At 38.6% G+C, this 20,808-nt stretch overlaps 1 protein-coding gene across 6 annotated transcripts in view; it reads right to left on the bottom strand.

Annotated features, from left to right (window-relative positions):
- The window catches only part of ATP13A4 (ATPase 13A4), a 154,979-nt gene that overhangs the window by 11,609 nt on the left and 122,562 nt on the right, over window positions 1-20,808 (bottom strand). For 5 of the 6 annotated variants that reach the window (XM_049710463.1, XM_049710466.1, XM_049710465.1 and 2 more), the window contains 10 exons: window positions 19,733-19,896; window positions 18,794-18,916; window positions 17,463-17,542; window positions 16,003-16,045; window positions 15,506-15,615; window positions 13,534-13,630; window positions 11,733-11,805; window positions 4,420-4,591; window positions 3,512-3,705; window positions 1,994-2,082 (listed from right to left, as the gene is read on the bottom strand). In XM_049710463.1, coding sequence (XP_049566420.1) covers window positions 1,994-2,082; window positions 3,512-3,705; window positions 4,420-4,591; window positions 11,733-11,805; window positions 13,534-13,630; window positions 15,506-15,615; window positions 16,003-16,045; window positions 17,463-17,542; window positions 18,794-18,916; window positions 19,733-19,896 — 1,145 coding nt within the window. Of the gene's footprint in view, window positions 1-1,993; window positions 2,083-3,511; window positions 3,706-4,419; window positions 4,592-11,732; window positions 11,806-13,533; window positions 13,631-15,505; window positions 15,616-16,002; window positions 16,046-17,462; window positions 17,543-18,793; window positions 18,917-19,732; window positions 19,897-20,808 lie in introns of those variants that run through there. The other variant, XM_049710467.1, reaches the window with a different exon arrangement.

Below are 20,808 nucleotides of genomic sequence, written 5' to 3' on the forward strand. Positions count from 1 at the left end.
TTCACAGTGCACATGCAGGCTTCTAACCACACTCATTCTTGTGAGACACTAGACACCTCTGATGGGCAACTTTGGCTTGACTTTCTTGGAATCTCGCTGCAGTCTGAAACTCAACTCATCCAGCTCGTGTTCCTTCCCTCTGTCCTTCGCAGGGGTCAGACCCACATCATAGTGTGGCATCCTTCCCACCTCCACTGGCTTCCTAATGTTTTTTTTTTTTTTTTCCTTCATAGGTAATTCTTCCAATAACTTTCTTACACATCTCACCTCACCTGGATATCTCCATCTCAGAAGACTTGGACAAATGTAACAGTTTGTTACTATTTGTGTAAACGTGGTAGAATATACATATAAGAAATGTATATGTACACGTGTAGAATACATATCTGAAAGTATGTAAAATAAACTGGTGTTATCAGTTGTCTCCAGAGAGAGGAACTGGTAGTTGGGGAACAAGGATGGGGGGGAGGCTTTCACCACATAACTTCTCTAAACTTTTGAATTTTAGACCATGGGAATGTTTTCTCTATTTAAAAAAAATATGAATTTTTAAAAAAGTGAGCAATAATTAGGTTACAAAGCAGCACGATTCCATTTAAAATAAAATAAACTTCATAAATCAAACACACATTTATAGTATATGAATTTTAAAGATGGAAGGCTATAGTTAATAATGTTATAATTTTCCTTACCTGCATAGTTACATTTTTTAAAATGCACCCACAATTTTATGTAATAAGAAAAATAATTATTTTTAAGGTGAGCAATAATCCTTTGCAGAATCTTTTGAAGTCATGCTGGCAATGACTCTGCACAGGTTCCCTCCAAACCAAATACATTCCTTATTTTGTTACAAGAGGTCCCAGCCCCTCTGAAACAGTCTTCACTAACTTAAGAGTGTAACTAAATCCAACATGTTTTAACCTTAACTTTGGCAGGATTAAGGAATTTTAACTCATTTAGAAGACTAGTAGGCAAGGACTATTTATCTCTATGAGTACCTAATCTAATTCATGAATACAATTATACTGTTAACCACAGTAATACAATTATAAAAATGAAAAGCTGAATGTAGATATTAGTTTATATGTCAAATGTCACCATGGGTTTGTGACGGTGTTGCTGGTTTGGAATGCACTATGTACTCCAAATGCTTGTCTACATTTAGGAACCTGATCTGCAATGATCAGTCAGTCAGTCATTGCCATTATGTGCCATTCACTATGCCAGGCACTGGTAATACAAGAATGAATAAGATAGGATCTTGGCCCTCATGAAACTTATCTTTGAGAGGGAGAAGCAGACAGGCAATTTTACAAAGAACTGAAAGCTCAGGTCCTTTTATCATCTCTTCTGTATCCTATTTATTGGTCTAAAGGACTTTTATTAATGATTAACTTCTAATTCAAAAGAAGAATAGATTAGAGGAATCAAAATATACATTTTCCCTTGCTTGAATATGTAAAATTTCTGTCTCTTCTAGAGTTTCACAGTTGTCTCAAAATTACAAAACTGTAAGAGAGTACTTGAGGTAAGATATAGATCTTCGAACGTAGGTTTTGCAGACATTAAGTATGTAATACAGAAAAACAAGTTTTTAAAGAGTTTTAAAAAAAATGTAAATACAGATTTGAGAATTAACCCCCAAAATGTTATAGGCAAAACTGTTTTAAACAGCTTCAAAGCAAAACCATTTACGAGAAAATTCTCTTTAAGAGAAAATGTATAAATAGAATTTCCAATCTTACAGAGATCTTTTAAAGGAAAAATGTTCAATGCTTTTGAAATACTTGAAATCAAGGCTAGACAGAATTTTATTTCCTGACCAGCTTAAATAAAAAACATGAATAAATTCAGCATTCATTTTAACCCTACAATCTCAAAATAATAATAGGTGTCAAGAATCCATGTCAACTGCAATTGTGGCCTGCTTTTTGAAGTCGGGGTGTTATACAACTATAAAATATCATCATATCCCAGAGATAAGACTTACATCCAGACGCCTATATAATTCTGGAATATCGGCAAATAGAATGAATAGACACACACTCAGCTGTATGACCAGCACAAGGACAAATATATCTGAGGAAATAAGAACACAAGCTATCATTTAGAGAAATCTGAGTCCAGAGTATCACATCCATTGATCCACATATTCTAGATTAACACCGATTAGATTTACTTGATTTCTACAACCAAACTCAGCAAAATAGATGAAAAGTACTCACTTCTGTGCAATGGGTCTCACCTCTACGATTTCTATGTATGTCCTTGAGGTAAGTGGAAAATTTCACATGCATGTTATATGTTTCAATTAATAAAAATGGGACATACATATAGGGTAATACTGACAAAATAACGTTTTCAATAAATGCCTTGGAGATATCCAAGTATCAGTCTCTTTAATGCAAATCATCCACCTCACATGTATGTGTATAGCTGATTCACTTTATTATAAAGCAGAAACTAACACACCGTTGTAAAGCAATTATACTCCAATAAAGATGTTAAAAAAAAAATCATCTGGGCTTCCCTGGTGGCGCAGTAGTTGAGAGTCCGCCTGCCAATGCAGGGTTCGTGCCCCGGTCCGGGAAGATCCCACATGCCGCAGAGCGGCTGGGCCCGTGAGCCATGGCCGCTGAGCCTGCGCGTCCGGAGCCTGTGCTCCGCAACAGGAGAGGCCACAGCAGTGAGAGGCCCCCGTACCTCAAAAAAAAAAAAAAAAAAAAAAAAAAAAAATCATCTGCCTCAAATCCTTTTCTGAGAAAAAGGAGGACTGTAAATAAACAAATGTTTGAATTGCAATCATGCGGAGGTCAGCATTCGATTGCTTCTTCATCCCAAGAAGAAGAGCAAAATAACTTTCTCCGAACAGATTTTTCTGAGGATATTGATTCTTCAACTTGTGCTTCTAAATTTTCCCAATTAGAGGGGTAGTGATGCTATGCAAATACATGTCCCAAAAGCTAAACAGGTCACCTACTTCTCCTAACACTCACCCCCACCCTCAGCCCGGACTGTAAGGAGGTGAGAGGTACTTTGGCCAAGAATCTCAACAACTTTCTATAGTCAGGCTCCTCCAGGCTGGACCCGCTCCCAGAACTGCCAATCACACAGTGTCATCCCGACCATTGTATTCATGGCAGGAGACACTTCCAACTGAGCGCTGTGACCCTTCTCCCCACCTCCTCTGAGATGAATTCTGACAAGTACTGACAAGCAGAGAATTAAACGTGTCTTCCCAATTTGGAGTGAACCCATGAAAAGATACCTAGAGACAAATTTCTAGGGAAAGGAAGTGGTGGATTAAGAAACTCTAGTATTTAACACAGCTTTGAGGGAGGTAGCAAAGGACCAGGAAATAAGGCTGCATGTGTTTACAGAGCCCTGGAGTGGAAGTCAGAAGACCCTAGATGAGTGCCAACTCTGCAATTGCTCCTTGAGTGACCCAGGAGTATCTGTTCTCCTCTCTGATGACCTCTCACCTCTGATATGGTACAGTTCTACTCACAGTTTGTGTATGTGGGCTGCCTAAATGGTTTTCCTTTAGAGAAGACAAGAGCCACAATGATACAGTTGATTGTTCCCAAGAACCATACAGTAGTGTTCTCAAAACTTGTGAAGACACCATTACTTCCGATCTTATCTGGAGCAGTTGGAGAAATGGTTAACTTTGAGATGGTCTCATTTTGCACTGTGCAGGTACTAAAAAGGAAACCAAAGAAGCTAATGAAGTGAGATGACAAGTCCTTACGAAGCATATGTATCTACACAACTACATGTCCTCAATGCTTCTATAATTGCCTACACTTTGGGAAAGAATATACTGAAAAGTTAGGAGAAAGAAACCAGCATGTATAGATCTATATTTTGGGTAGATGGATAGACGATTGATAGATAGATGATAGATATAAATAGATAGATAGATAGATAACAGATCCAACAAGTTATTTATTCAATAAGTTGGGCACAAATAATGTAGTAAGACTATGTGAGAGAAAAAGATATGAGTAAGTCATGACACTTCCCTCTATTTGCTTCAGATTTCTGAACATTTACAAGTAGTGTGACTATACAATTTATCATCCAACAGGCACAGATTTGAATGTGAAAGGAAAAAATATAATCATTTCTTTGGGATATCAGGCTTAAAATAGGGCTGCCTAGCCAAACTATAATGCATGGTCACCCTAGATATAAAAGATGCTCAGAGTTCACTATCATTCAAGATGAGCAAAGATAAGTGCTAATGAATGATGCCACCAAACTGTGCTACAAAGAAGAGATCACTGGAAAACTGCCAAGGGCCTTAAGGAAGCCAAAGCTTTAGTAGAATGAAGACCCATCTGCCTCCCAACATATGGGCCAGATGATGTTTGACAGAAATTAGAATGTGACAATCTAAGGCTGTGATCATACCTGTGCATCCCCATGGAATACCAAGGCTGCCTCTGAACCAGAATGAAGCCCACAATGTGCATGGCCAGGCTGAGAAGAATGTTGAGAATCACAGAGAGCAGCAGAGGCGGGGAGATCAGCCGTCCTGCAGGTCTGAAAGGCACCAGCTTGGGATAGGCACCATTCAAATTCACTACAAAATAAATTCAAGTTTTATATGTATATGAGAGCAGGAAAATTTTGTATTGTTCATCAGAAGAATGGTGTAACTTCTTGGGCCCATATATCTGAGGAAATTGACAAATTGAAATATTGATACATCACAAAGTAAGGGAATAAAACAATGAATGAATTCAAACTCAAGTCATATGAGGAATTCTTGAAAGAGAAGACAGAACAAAAACAAGATGCCCTTCCCCCCCCTATTAAATAAGCAAAGACTATTACATTATAGATGAGGAAGTGATGAAGTGAGCACTCTCATACACTGCTTGTGGAAACGTATATTGACACAAAAATACCTTCTGCAGGGCAGTTTGGCAATAAATATGAAGAGATTGAAAAATGTTCATAACCTTTGACATAGCTATTCCATTTCTGGAAGTTTATCCTAAGCTAAAAAATCAGAGATGTAGGAAGATATTCATCACAGCATCATTTACAATAAATCATGGTACATCTCTATAATGAAACAACATACAGTCACTAAGAAGTAATGTTTTCAAATATTTGATAACAAAATGAGGAGTGACATCAACCAAATGGCAGATTAGCAACTCCAACATCCCATCCCTCTACAGAAACATTGAAAAACAAAAGGAAACTGTCAGAAGCAACTTTGTCAGAACTCTGAAAAACAGATGAAAGTTACAGCAAACAAGCAAATGCTGAGTCAAGAAAAAGACAACTTAAAAATGGGAAGAAAGCTTTTTTTTTACTTGCCCTTGCCCATTTTTACTTTCCCTTGCCCCCCTCCCTCCTTAGCTCAATGGTAGTCTTGAACATGGTTGTCTGCATTCCCAGCGGGGGATCCTGGTTACAAAAGGGGAAAAGCAGACTTTATTCACAAATTATTGTGTATGTCTGTTCTAACCTGTCTGGAAGCTACCTGGAGAACTGATGCAAGGTGTTCATCTCTGTTTTGCCTAATAAAAAACTTAGTCAGGGCAGAAAAGCAGCATACACTCCTTAAAAACACTGTAAGGCTAACAAGCTACCCATAGTCACGGGGAGCAAAGGATTACAGTTGAGACATAAAATAACAACCTGAAGCCTAGAAAGAAAAGTTAAGGAGCATTTATTTGGAAAATTATGGTATTCAAAAGTACCTGTGCATGTTGGGGAATATAGAAAGCCATGTGCCTGCCAAAGATGTATGCTCAGAAAAGACCAGAAAAGACCCTAAGCTTTCAGCCCTGAATAATCACTAGACTCAGCACAAGCTTAGTTAAGTGTTGAAGTGCCCCAGCACAGAACTAGTCTGCAAAGACTGGGAGAGGTATTTCTTTGTTCATGTTGTTAAACTCATGGAATTCAACTTATGGATATCTCTGTCAAAACACTAGCTGAACAAAAGCTAAAGCAATAGAGATTTTAGTGACCACACATGACACATGACATGACTGATCTAATCTTTCCAAAAATAGTTTAGAAAAGTCACTAAATAAATGGACTACTACAGTCTTCAAAAGGCAGCAAAACAAAAAACATCAAGCCCTGGGGAGGGGAAAGAATCTGATTTCCAGAGTTACAACATTACAATATTTAATGGAATAAAATAAATTGACAGAAATTATTTCTGAGGAAGCCCAGACGTTGGACTTACTGGGAAAAGACTTTAATACAACTGTTTTTAACATGCTCAAAGAACTGAAGGAAATCAGGGAAATAATGTGAACAAAAGGAGAGTATTAAAGAGATAGAAATTTTAAAATGAAGCCCAAAGACATTCTTTTTAAAGAATCCTCTTTTATAATGTCTATCTCTTTATTGGCATACTCATTTTTCCCAGTAAAGGTAATTATTTGGGCAAATATAAAATCCTATATTATTGTATTTGTGTTTTTTAACTCAGCTTTTTATTCCTACATAATTTAAAAGACAAATGCATAAAAAAACAATTATACACGTATGTTACTGGGCACACAGTAGATAAAGATGTAATTTGACAACAACAGCATAAAAGGAGGAGACAGACCTGTAAAGTAGCAGAGTTTTTATATGCTACTAAAGTTAAGGTACCTATTCAAACTAGATTGTTACACATTTAGCATATTACATGTAATCCTCATAATTATATATTATGTAATAAAAAACCTACAGTTAACATCACACTCAAGGGTGAAAGATTGAAAGCTTTCCCCCCTAAAATCAGGAACAAAACAAGGATGCCTACTTTCACCACTGTTATTCAGCATTGCATTGGAAGTTTTATCTAGAGCAATTAGAGAAGAAAAAGAAATAAAATCATTCAAGTTGGAGGAAAGAAGTAAAACTATCTCTATTCACAAGTGACATGATACCAAATATTGGAAATCCCAAAGAATCCTCAAGAAAACTGCTAGAGTTGATAAATGAATTCAGCTATGTTGCAGGATACAAGATCAACACATAAGAATCAGTTGAGTTTCAACACATCAACATTAAAATGTGGTATATATATATATAATGGAATATTATTCACCCATAAAAAAGAATGAAGTTCTGACACATGCTACAACATAGATGAATCATGAAAGTATTATGCTAATAAGATATGACAGAAATAAAGGGACAAACATTGTATGGTTCAACTTATTTGAAACATCTTGAACTGGCAAATTCATAGAGACAAAAAATAGTTTAGCGGTTATCAGAGGCTAGGTGGAGGGGCAATGGGAGTTATTGCTTAATGGGTAAAGAGTTTCTGTTTGGGGTGATGAAAAAAATTAGAAATAGACAGTGGTGATGGTTGCACAATGTTGTGAATGTAATTAATGCTCCTGAATTGTACACTTAAAAATGGTGAAAATGGCAAATATTATGTTATGTATAATTTACCACAATAAAAAAGAATGAAAATATGTACACATAAAAAAGTGGTCATAAAGTTAAACTAAAAAAAACAGGATGCACAACTATTATATAGAAAACATAATTCAAATTTCTTTATACGTGTGTGTGTGTGTGTGTGTGTGTGTGTGTGTGTGTATAATTGGAAGGGAATACATCAAAATGCTTTAATTTGTTAGCTCTGGATAGCAGGATATAGGAGGATATAGGTGGTTTTTCTCTTTGTTATCTCTTGCAATGTTTTCCATCTTCTTTTCATAATGAATTATATTAAAAAGTAGAGAAAAATCTAGAGATGCTTGTTATGGGAAAGAGAATAATCACAGAAGAAATGAGAGCTGTTTTCAAATATCTGAAGAACTGTTCTGGAGAGAAAAATCAGACTATTCTCTGCCACCCCAAATGGCAGAACTGAAGTCTGAGATGGGTGAAAGTTACACAGAGGTAGATCTGGCTTGATGTAAAGGATTACTCTGTTAACAGTAAGGACTGCCCAAGGATGTTCTTACAGTAGATTTAACAAATATTTAATGAGCTCCTTTGATATGTCCGGCACTGTTAGAAGTATTGGGAATACAGCAGTGATCAGGATAGACAAGGTGCTGTTCTCACGAAGTACACACACTGAGTGAGGGAAGGCAGGCAAAAACAAATAAAAACTTAGGTAAATATCATAATTTTGGATTGTGAAAAGTAGTGTGAAAAAAATAAAGCAGAACGTGTGGTGATAGAGAATAACTGGTTTGGTCACTATTTAAAGTGACCTTTCTGAAGTGGTGACATTTTTTTGACTAGAACCATAGGAAGATCTACAGGGAGAGTATTTTAGGCAAAGAAAATAGCAAAAACAAAGGTGCTGAGGTGCCCACAAGCTTGGCAATGCTCACAAGACAGAAAGACCAGGGTGCCTGGAACAAGTAAGTGGGTAGCAATATGGTTAGAGGTGAAGCTGGAGAAGTAGGCCAGAGCTGGATCATGTAAGACTTTGGATTTAGTGGAAATGGGAAGGATGACGATAAAATTTACATTTAAAAAACAACAGTCTTACTACCGTGTGAAAGGTAAATTGGGGTGAGGAGAAGTCAGCAAGAGCAGAAGCAAGGTCAGTTGTGAAGGTATCGCAGTAATCCACAGGGGAGGTGACATGGCTTTGTGACAGTGGCTACAATAGGGATGGAGAGAAGCTATGTAGGATGTGTTTCGGAGGTAGAGCCAATAGGAATTGTATATATATATATATAGATAGATAGATATAGATATTATATGTAAAGGTGAAGAAAAGAGGGGAATTAAGGATGACTCCGGGTCTTCGATGTGAACAACTTGGTAGATTGTGGTACTATTTCAATAGAATACAAGCTCCATGAGGAAACGAATTTCTATGGTTTTTTCTACTGATGTATATCAAGTGCCTATTACAGTAAGTAGAACAAACCACACACTCAGTAAATATTTAATAATTTTGTTGAAGATCAGATCTGATAGAATAAAGCATTCTGTTTGGGCACATTAATTCTCCGTCCTGTTAAATATCCAAGATTAGATGCTTAGCAGCTGCATTTCCAGAATTTAGGATAGACATCAAGCCTAGAGACATAAATTTGGGATTCATCAGCATACAGATAACATTAAAGCCATAGCATTGGTTGAAATCACTTAGGGAGATTGTGTAGACTGAAAAGACGAGAGAACCTAAGAACAAGCAAGCCTTGGAACATTCTAAAAGTTAGAGCACAGGTAAAGGAGCAGAGACCAGCAAAAGACATGAGGAAGCTGTATTCATTAAGGCAATAGATAATTCAGCAGGGTGTGGCATCACAAAAGTCAAGAGAAGAAACCTTTTGAAGGATAAGAGTGCTGTTGAGAGATCCAAGTACAATGAGGAAAGAGAAGTGATCAGTACTGTTGACCGCAAGGCAGTCATTGGTGGACTTGACAAGAGCAGTGTTGGGGAAGAGACAGCGAAGTGTGCATACTACTTACTCTCCTTGCATATGTTCTCTGAAAGCAAAGCTTTTGAGCAAGTTTTTTAAACCATAAGTTGGCGTGATAGCTGTTAAGATTATGACGACAAGGTATAAGATGAAACAGTGGAAACAGTGTGAAAGCAAGACCAGGAGGCATATGGAAGAGGCAATCTAAGATCGGTACTTTTTTTTTGTATCGAAGTATAGTTAATTTACAATGTTGTGTTAGTACAACAAAGTGATTCAGTTATACACACACACACACACACACACACACACACACATATTCTTTTTCAGATTCTTTTCCGTTACAGATTATTACAAGATATTGAGTATAGTTCCCTGTTTTACACAGTAGGTCTTTGTTGTTTTCCTACTTTATATACAGTAGTGTGTATATGCTGGTATTTTTGAATGTATCAGTAATGTGGACCCTCCCAGCCAGCGGTGTCTGGAGTTGGCTCATACGAGCTCACAAGAGCCAACTGCCACTAAGTTTGTAAGCCAATTATTAAATATGGCCATTATTAGAAGAATACTATATAAAGTTGCAATTAAATAAATATTATCTTAAAAACAAAGATAATGGGGGCTTCCCTGGTGGCGCAGTGGTTGAGGGTCCGCCTGCCGATGCAGGGGACGCGGGTTCATGACCCGGTCCGGGAGGATCCCACATGCCGCGGAGCGGCTGGACCCGTGAGCCATGGCTGCTGAGCCTGCGCGGCCGGAGCCTGTGCTCCGCAACGGGAGAGGCCACAACGGTGAGAGGCCCGCGTACCGCAAAAAAAAAACAAGATAATGAATACTCAGAACTGATAACGTCCTAATGATTTTACTACAGTTTAGCATTATCTCTGTTCTTAAAGTTAATAATGGAGATTGAACTTAAACGTGTGTCACGTCTGTAGCCATTACATCATGAACAATTGTTTTTTAACTGAGGAAATATTCTTCCAGATTTCAAGAACTATTATCCAAATTAGCAAATAAGTTGCTCACATGACTGATGAATGATTAAAGTTTCAGCATAAGCCTGTGTTGTTTTGCTCACTCAGGTAAAGAAAAACGTCAACAAACATTCATTCACATCAGAACTATTTCAGTCATCAATCACAACAATATATTGACTACGGATACAAGACTTTGACGAAACTCAGTTAAAGCATTCTGTGAGAATCCACTGGCTAAATGGAAATTGCAAGAAAGAGTAATGTATACTTTATTGTTATTTGATAATTGCTCACTACACATTTTTCTTTTTAGTAAAGCTTATAATAAGCTTCTATGCATATGCATATACATGCATATCTACAATTGTTTGGAGAGCTGGCTGTTACATATGTGCCAGGAAACCACTGCCTTCCACCAAACAACTGCACAGGCCCAGAATCCGAATTCATGCCCGTGAACGTTAGAATCCGGCTGATTGAAATGAAATGACAATAGAATTAGAGATGGCAAGTGGACAAAGTGGGTCTACTCAACTGTTTGGGAAGTTTGAGAATAAAGGGGACAATAGCTAATGGTAGGTTGGAAAGTTTGAGAATAAAGGGGACAGTAGCTAATGGTAGATTTGGGGTCATAGAAGAGGTTTTAAAGAAAGAAGATACAAAAATATATTTATCTGCTGATTGGAATGATCCAGTAGACCAGAGAAAAGTTGGTGATAGAGAAAAAGATCATTCCAGGAACAAAATCCTTGAGGCGGTAGGAGCAGGTAGGATCTAAAGTACAAGTGAAGCTGGTGGCATTCATATATAAGAGAGAAAAGCAGAGAATATGGTAAAGATGATGGATAGTGGTCAGGCTGGGGAAAAATCCCATAGCAGGGAAACTGGGGAGACAATTCATGTATCAGTTAGGAGGTGGTGGGTGAGAGTGGCATAACTGCAAGATTACATTTAATCTCTGTTCTAAATCCTCAGAGGTTAGGATTGGAAGTGGGAAACATAAAAGCCATTTAACTTCTATAAATTGGGCACATTTGGACCATAACTATACCTAAAAGCACACTGAAGTCAGTTTTCAAGGTGCTTTTTTTCATTTTAAAGGTTTAGTGACCATTTATAGAAGCTCTATATTTTGTGGAAAACAGCAAAACAACGAGCCAGCTTTTCCTCTGCTAACACTTTCAACACTTAAAAATGAAGATTCTATTTCCTCTTTCTCTCTCTGCATACCATAGCCCTTTGGGAATAAGTCACTCATCACTGCGGCTATAGCTGCTACCCCTCAATGGTGAACTAACCCTGCAGGGGCAGAGGGAAGCAAGTGGAGGGGAGTATCTCTGAGAAGAAAATTTAAAAGACATCTTACTTGTTACACCAATAAGAGTTGTAATGGCCAGATCCTGGAACAGAAACTGGTAATTTGAAAGGCTGTTTGTCTCCTGAAAATAAAAAGGAAAGTGGCTCAAAAAAGTTATAACCTTCTGGAAGAAATGTGACATCAATTGCACTCATTTTCTCACTGCAACATAGGATTTTCAAGTAAATTACCAAGGAGATGGTATCAGGGGCCTGGTCATGTCGGCAGGGGTACCAAAGGCAAGCCTGCAAACTCCTTTCTAGCCAGGAGGGCCACTGCAGTGTGCTTTCTGGGCTGCTCCTTTGAGCATCAGTGTCACCCCTGTTGAGGGGAACATCTCACTCTGATTCATCTCTAGTCTCTTTTCTACTTGTTAGCAGAAAGTTTGGGGTTTGGTCTGACACAACAAAATGACACATTCCCAATGGTCAGTGACAAATGTGTGGTGATCTTACCTAAATTTCACCAATGGAAAATGAGAATAACTAAACCCACTAATTGCATTCTTGGGTGTTGTTAGAAAGTCCTGATAAAGCATCTTGATATTCTTGAAAAAAAAAGTTCATGTCTTACTGATTTCAAGAAACTTGCTTCCTTCCCCCCCCCACCCCCTTCGTGGAAAGGAGATAATGATGACCCATGTTTAACTCTACTTTTGAGCATAATGAGTTATTGGGATTCCAAACTAGGGACAGATTTCTATAAACAGCCTCTCCTTTTCCAGCCCATTCATCAGTGAGAGGAAAAGGACTTATATAATCTGAAAATAACGGAAGTAAAAACCCTCATACCAGGAGCAAGGGGGCAAGACATAGAGATGAATCTAGATACCTTCAGCACAAATGGAATTCACTTTCTCAGTGTTACTTAACAGAATAAGCCCAAGTGTTGAGCTCACAAATACTAGATATGTCTTTTCTCCTTTCATATTTTGTTAAATAGTAAAAACCATCACAAGACCTATGTGCTTTGGGGGGCATGATATGCCAATTTTCAAGTCCCTGTATTCAGGGAATCAGTGATATGCTGCTTTGTACTAACTCATGAAAGTCAACTGCTAAAGTTTCAGGAATTCTGTGAGCTGGTTTTTAAACACAGCCAATATAAAAACTTAAATTATACAAATTTACCATTAAATAAATTATACTAAAAACACAGGTAATAGCCCAAACTCATCACTCTCTAATCATTTTCCTACATTTAAATATTATCAATGGTCTTAAGGTTATTTACAACTCTTGTATCTATATGGTGCAAGTACTATAGAATGGTATGCTACTGTATAATACATCTCTTCCCAACTCCATGTTCAGTGACGTCAGGTAGATAGCTTGAAATCAGCCATGGTGGGAGTAGTTATGCCATTGAAATTGGTAAACATTAATAATCGGGGCTTGTGTTTCCAGGGAGAGCCAGTTATGAAACATTTACCAGAACCCCAATTAGAGAAGCACCTCTCTAGCGAATGTTATGCGAGGGTGGAGCCACACTGGAACTGGGAAGGTAAGAGACCTGGTCCAGGCAAGCCAAAACGACAGTGAGAGAGAAAGTTTACCTTCAGTTCTGAACCTCAGCTACAACCAGATGAGAAACTTCTGTCAGAGAGTCAGAGAACTGACACCAACGACTTTTCCTTTGTATCCTTGTCTATTTCTGATTTACTTTCAAAAACGTTAAAGATAGTTTTAGAGAGGCTGTTGGTACTCGACATATCCCATGTGCACTCTTTCTTTAAGAGGCTTTGCAAATTGCCAGTGACCGCTATTTGTTTTAGCTCTCACTAATCAAGAGGCTAGGTCTCAAGTCATACCCAGTAGAGCAGCAGAACACCAACATACTGAATCATGCTGTACAGAGCCATGTACTTAAACATGCAAAACGAGGTAACGAGAGCTGCACGTCCTTCCCTGTGTGAGAAAAGAAATGAAAGAGTAATGAAATGAAAGTCACAAAAAGAAACGAGGTCAGTTATTCTGTGCTGTTCAGCTGAGCTCAGAAGAAAAAAATCAAAGCCTGATAATTCGATTGTTTGTCTGACAGACTGGACCGTCTTGAGCCAGTGGGAGCCGGCAGTCAGTGTGCTAGATGTTCAAGGAAGACTAAATCCAGGCCAAGGTCCACAGGCCTTTAATGGAGCTTTGGAGCCCGAATGTAGAGTTACTCTTGTCCTGTCTGCAGGCATTATTTCAGCTCTGAGTCAGGAGACCTGGGAACTGGTCCCAGATCTCCTATCTACTCACTAATGTAATTTGAAAGGTCATTTTCCCTCTCTTGGTCACAGTTTCTTCATCTGTGAACTGAGGAATTTAAATAAGATTGCAGGTTTGGGGGCTATTTTCATGCTTCAGGTGCTTCAGGAGTTTGCAAACATCTCATTCAAATTTCATTTGCAGTCCCAACTTTTTCTAAAACGGAACTAAGACAATAGGCACGCTCAAATTAGGCACACATCAAATTTAAAGAGACTGGAATCAATAAGCCTGTTCATTTGTATTACTGTTGATTGACTTTGAATGAATAGTATATATTTAGAGTGTAAAATAGAGTACTTATGAAATGCCACTTTTATCTCATTCATTTGGGGAAAAATAGAGTTTAAATTTAATTCTGGTCAGAATGGTTTCCTGGGATTCCAAAACCTGATCCTCAAACTAGACTTTTTCCTGTATCAGGGCTTTGCTGCTGCTGTTTATTCCACCTAGGAGGTGGTTTCTCCTCCACGCCTCCTTAGAAAGGCTTCCCCACACCACCGCATCTGAAGCAGCCGATCCTACTGCCCAAGCCATCTTCCAACTTTTCACGCTACCCCTGATTTTTCTGTGTGTGTTTATTGCCCAGCTTCTTCACGGGAAGAAAGCTTCGTGAGATCAAGGGACGTTCGATTTATTTGCTTCTGGGTCCCCAGTGCCTCCAACTGTTCCTGGCCCTAAGTCCCTACTTTATAAATATCTGTCAGATGCATGAATACATTTTTTAAATGGGGAGCACCTAGTCAAATCATTATTTTAATGTGGTGGAAGGAATATGATATTTGTATATAAAACACATTGAAACAAAATTAATTCTAATGCAATCTTCAATCCTATATGGCTGTGAGCTTCGATACATCGAGTTCTCTGAGCCTCAATTTCTTTGTAAAAGAAATAGTGACCATCCCTACAATTCCAGGCTGTTTTGATGTATAAGATACTAGGCATTAAAGCACTTTATAAACTGTAAACACATACTAGTTATAATAATCAAAAGCAGCCACAATGCTAACCATCTCCATCATTCAAACAAAATGCAGCAGAAGTACATATTCTGGGGTTGGGGGAGGGGAACAAAGCACCAAGGGAAATTGTAGTAGAAGCAGCAAAGATGAATAAATATTCTGAAAACTGGGGATAGGAAGGATATTCCAAGGAAGCATAAAGAGGCAAGAGGAAAGGAAAGCAAGTAGGGAAGAGAAAGTTTCTGTCAATTCTCCATTAAGAAAGTATCTAAGGAGATTCATTTAAAATAATAATAAGAAGAGTATGATTGACATTTTCAAAGCAGCAACAAGTTCCAGATTCTAATCTTCTAAAAATAATCTATTCAGTGATTTTCATTAGAAATGCCACTGTTTTCCCAGGAGGTAAGTCCACTCCGGAGTAGAATGTTTGACTGCTTTCTCCCACAAAGCACCCTCCCTGCCCAGGGACACACATTTCCACTGGTCTTTGCCTGGCAAAACAAAGGGGTCTGCACCTAAAAGTCAAGAGACATTAAAACAATGCTGGGGAAAAGTACCTACTTACTTGATAAGGTGAGGTACACATTCAATGTTTGGAGTTTTGGAAGTGAAAGGTGAGGCCACAGATGCCTCCTGCTCTGATAAAGAGATGCCCACGTGAGCCATTTTCAAAGCCTGAAAGCAAAGAGTCAGCTTACTGTATAGATGCACACTCACACACATCTCTCCTGAGGCCACACAAGAAAGGCTAGTTAAGCTGCCCACGAAGTGGCTTGTGGGCCCAAGCAGTGGCCAGGAGATGATCAAATTTTGCTCTGCCTGCCACATAAGAAAGAGATGGCACTGGGACACCTAGCTAAAGAAGTGGGGAATGCAGAACCAAGTTCTTCCCCATTTAGTCTGTACTGACCACTGAGTCATTGTGTGGCTTTGGTTAAAACCTTTCCAAACCGCCCACATCAGTTTCTCCTTCAAGAGGAATGGAGGTGGTATATATCCCAGGGGATACTATCTCTTACAGGGCTTGAAGCAAGTACAATTGACACACTGACAGCTACTTACCCCACAGTCATTGGCTCCGTCACCACACATACCTACAAAGTAACTAAAAGGGGAACCGTGTCAATTGTAGAGGAGATCAAAGCAATCTTACCTTCTAATTGCTCTAATTAAAAAGATAAAATGAGCTTCATTACTTAAGGCTCAAACTTATTATTTATTTTAAGGGAGTTTCACTAACAGTCTGGTTTGACTAAAATAAAGTATGACTCAGCAGTTCCTACAATGGATTAAGAAATCCCATACAGGCTTCCTGACTCCAAGCGATTCAAGGAGACCCCGCACTTCTCTGTCTAGGAGGCAGCTCTGTCAGCTGTAAAACAGGATGCTCACGATTATATGACAGCATGGCATGGTGGGGAAGGCACAGAATTTGAAGCCAGAAGATCTGGATCTCTGACCTGATCACTTCCCCATTTTGACTATCATTTTTCTCCCCTACAAGCATTATGAGTATTCAGTGAAGTGATGTATTCTAAAATGATAAATAAGAATTATTGTTGGTGACATTAATAGTAACTGGAGAGGAAATCCACCGTGTCAGCTGTCACTCAACTCAAAAATGTGGTGCCAGGACCAGAAGTTGAAGAAAGAAAATATATCTCCATTTCAGGATAGCTTTCTGAGTCCGGATGAATACCGCTCTCTTGAATTGTTGACGAAGACAGTCTGCTTTTTAAGGTAGGAGCACTCTGACAGTGTTTGCAGAATTTGCTGTACTTCTCTTCCACACTGCTACCTAAGGCAACGAGTTTACTGTGGAGGTTTTTAGCCATATTGAGAAGATAGGGCTTTTTGAATACAGATCTTTTGCCTAGTGACTGAGTCAATGAGTATGAGGGTGGACTAGGGATGGGTAGGAGTTGGAGCTGTGTGAGTGTGGTCCAGCACCAGAGGTGCCTCTGAGACTCCATGGGCTTCCATTAACAGGAAATAAAGGATCCCAAATGATGGGATTCTGACAATGGAGACCCTCTGTGTTAAGAATAGTTTTCTGATTTAGGATGGAGAGGACGCTTTGGCATAAGAATGTTTTAATATTTTTAGGGTTATGTGAATCTCTTGTCATAGGGACCTCCCTGTATCATAACCGTGAAAATAATTTGTAAAAGTGAAGTCTAAATTTTCATTGTACCTTTAGGAGCCAAGTTCAGATGACCTTTCCAGAGTTATTTCTTGTCCCCCTTATGTTCTAGTTCAGTGGGGTTCTCAATTCTGGATGCATAATTGACTTATGAAAGGAACTTTTAAAAAATACTGATGCCCAAGTGCCCACACGAGCAATTGAATCAGAATCTCTGAATGGTGGTGTCCTGGTATTGCTAATTTTTCAAAGCTCCCAAGGTGACTGTCATGTGTAGCTGCGTTAAGAACCACTGCCCTAACCAAACTGAGTGACTTCCTTACTCTCCCCCTGTCATGCCTCCATGCACTTCACACCATCTGAATTGGTAAAGACCTACTCTAGTTTCTGAAATTCTTCCACCAGACTGGATTTCTGCCCTGGAGACATTCTTGCAAAGATGGTCCCATTGATCAATATCTGTAAAGAATGCAAAAGGGAAAATTTTTTTATTATGTCAGCTGGTCATACATGAAGTAATTGATAACATTCAGAACACTGACTGGGTAATGATATCCATGAGTGAGAAAAATATTTGTTTCCAAGAAGTCCTTCTTTGGATTTTAAGACAGATGTTGAGACTTTGGTCATCAGATAAGTGATCAGGAAGACCAAAATCAGTAAAAATGACTACTTAATAGACATAATTGATGAAAATGATGACCTACAGGCATTTAGCTCAGGGGCCATGAAGGAGGTCGTCCTGAAAAACCCTGAGCTTGATGGAACCTTAAATCAGTAAAGTATGAGAAACTGCAAGATAACAAGAGGTCAGGAGAAGGAAAGGAGGCAACTGCTTCTCAGAAAATTGTTCAAATCTAGCAGAAAAATAGCCTAGAGATGAGAGGGTGACTATCTGTGGTCTTTGACTTAACCATACCATCTGGGCTTGACCAACTGTGAAACTCAGCTGATATCTCCAGCCTAATTTGGGCTCTGAAACATTAATGGATTGTCACATTAATGGATTGTTGTATAAAAACCTGTACCAGCTCCATCCACCTGAACCCCATCCTACAGAGTCTAAATTCTTCTGTGTTACAGCTGTGTGCTCCCTGCTCTTCTTGGCTGTAAACTCAGCTTATTGTTCACTCAGCTTTAAAGTCTTCATTCTTTTTTTCTTAAACAGTACATAAGATAATGAGCAATTGAATACAAATAAATTATCTTTGCTTTACACTGGACACAATCTTTCTCTAGTTTGCTCACATGTTTTCTTATGTATATACCTTACCTGCCCTCATTGTGGGTTTGTTCTTCATCAGAAAAGTTTTAAGTTTGACCCTCTTTTGTATAGATGTCCTCTATCAAAAACCTAATGGAATTCCTCTATTTTGGGCCTGCCTTCCTGTATAATTGCTGGATTTACACTATACTGTGAGACCCCCTAACCATGGCAATATAGTGACAGCTCCCCCAAAGCAACCTTATCACTTGAGAAGTCACTAATATTTTAATCCTATAGATGATGGATAATTAGTTAATCAAATTTACTTATTTTAAATCTAGCAGGAAATGAAACAGTAGTGACCTCTGCAAAACTATCTGCTTCCCTTATGATACATTCAATAGGTATATCTAACCTAGTTAGAGGTTTGAAATTACTTACGATCATGCTCTGTGACATTGTTAGCATCTTTACTAGGAGACTGGTACCCTCTTAGAACTTACCTTTGGCAGTAGGCTGCTGAAATGTTGACTTATAACCTGGAAGGATTTTCCACTTAGGGCAAAATGGTAACTTCCCTCTCTGCTGTTATCAGAGACTTCTTCCCTGATGTTAATGTAATTGTCCTGCAAGGCAAGACGCAGTAATTTTAGACTTGATAGAGTGGTTAGGACCACAAGCATATCTGAGCAAAGGCAACAATGACAGTCTGGGATCGCTCTATAAAAGTCACACTCCGGCCCTGATTCCTCAGAGAAGCACTTTCTCTTTGCTGGATCAATTTTTGCACATCAACAGCCTCTAGCGAACAGGGGGTAACACTTACTCATGTCCTGTTCTCATCCTGATTTGATCTCAGTGAGTCCCAGAAAAAAGCACATTTCACACATTTCAAGTGTAAAATACAAAAGCATTGCAGCTTAACAAATCCCTCCCTGAGGTGAGAACTTTCCTTTTTTTTTTTTTACAGAATTAATATTGTTTCACAAGGATATAATAGACATAGGATACTGACAAGATTGGAGATAAATGAATAAAACTTCTTCCCACCCTGAAGATATAGTCTGATTTTCCAATGCACACAGCAGTGTCTCTCTTAGGGACTAAATCTCCTTTGAACCCAGTGGGATGGCTGGCAAGCAAGGGAAAAAATGGAAAATTAAGACTTGCAGCCCCACTTACTATATTCTTTCTAAAGACTTTTTTAAGTTTAAAAGAATGGATTATTTCCAGCACCCAGGAAAGCACCATACCTTAAAGCTCAGTAGGAATGGTATGGGAAAATGATATAATTGAGTTCTTTGAACTGTATACATGTTAGACATTTGGAGAAGTATGTTGACCCTAGGTCACCTGTACACCTCTGCCAGTCAAAGCTGCTCAGTAGTCAACACTGTGTGACGAGTTAGATAATATGGCAGAAGGTCTGCTTTTGGGTATACCTGATTCCTATAAGCAATATGTTTCTTCTCTTCGACTAATTGCCAAGATATAGATGCTGATGAGGACTCAGTAGTTTCATTTGCTTCAATGAGAATGACTTTCTGGCTTTCAGAAACCATTCCAGACTTTCTGGCCACTGTTATTGCAGTCTGAAGATTGTCACCTAGAAGAAAGGAAAAGTATCCCAAGATGAGATTGAAGAGACAGAACCAATTCACGTAGAACCTAGAAAGCTAGGGTAAGGAGTTCAGACCTTATTTTTGGTGTGAGAAGAAACAGTCTCTAAGTTCTCTCTCAGCCCTGACCTTCCATGATTCTGTGATCCCTTTTCTTATTATTGCTGCTTTTCATCTGGTTACTTTATGACCTACTAGTATATTTTTGCCAGGGATTGGGAAGTAAAATTAAAAAGGAAAAGTTCAAATATATTTCTGTTATTTGTCAACAGCTTAGTAAATGTTTAGCAAAACTCTACTGGTTTAATATGACATCTCATGGTTCCACTTCCAACTAATATGGAGTAAGCCCACTAGAATCTATTTCTCCCACTGATTACAATGGAAAACTCTGGAAAAAATACCATTAAAAAAACCTACCTGAGGACTTTGAAAAGTAAACACAAATGGCATAATGTGAAAGGGAGTCAAATTTGGAGAAATAATCTACAAGGTGGAGAGATTCTCAGCTTTTTTTCTCTTTCTTCTCATGTAATTTGACCTAAGTGTGAGCCCCAGTCCCAGAGCTATGCAGATAGCTAAAACTCCAAGAAAAACCTACTTTTTTCTGGCCAAAGGAACCAGGAAAGGGGCACTGGAGGCCTGAAGAGTTGTGAGGGAAATCCTAGAAAGAAGGGAGCTAGACAAGGAGAGTAATTCAGTGTATGAACTATGTAAGCCCCAAGCTCAACCCAGAGCTGTGCACGTGCGGAGCAAACCTGAAGAAGGATAGCAAAAGCTTCAAGAATTGAACTATGATATTAGTCACCTCCCATATTCCAGAGTTTTGCTTGCTAAAACAACAAACTCAACATTCTCTAGAGGATTTTAACAGGATCCAAAGTATCCCAACATAATAT

This window comes from Orcinus orca, chromosome 5 (genome assembly GCF_937001465.1).
Source record: "Orcinus orca chromosome 5, mOrcOrc1.1, whole genome shotgun sequence".
Lineage (NCBI taxonomy): Eukaryota > Metazoa > Chordata > Mammalia > Artiodactyla > Delphinidae > Orcinus > Orcinus orca.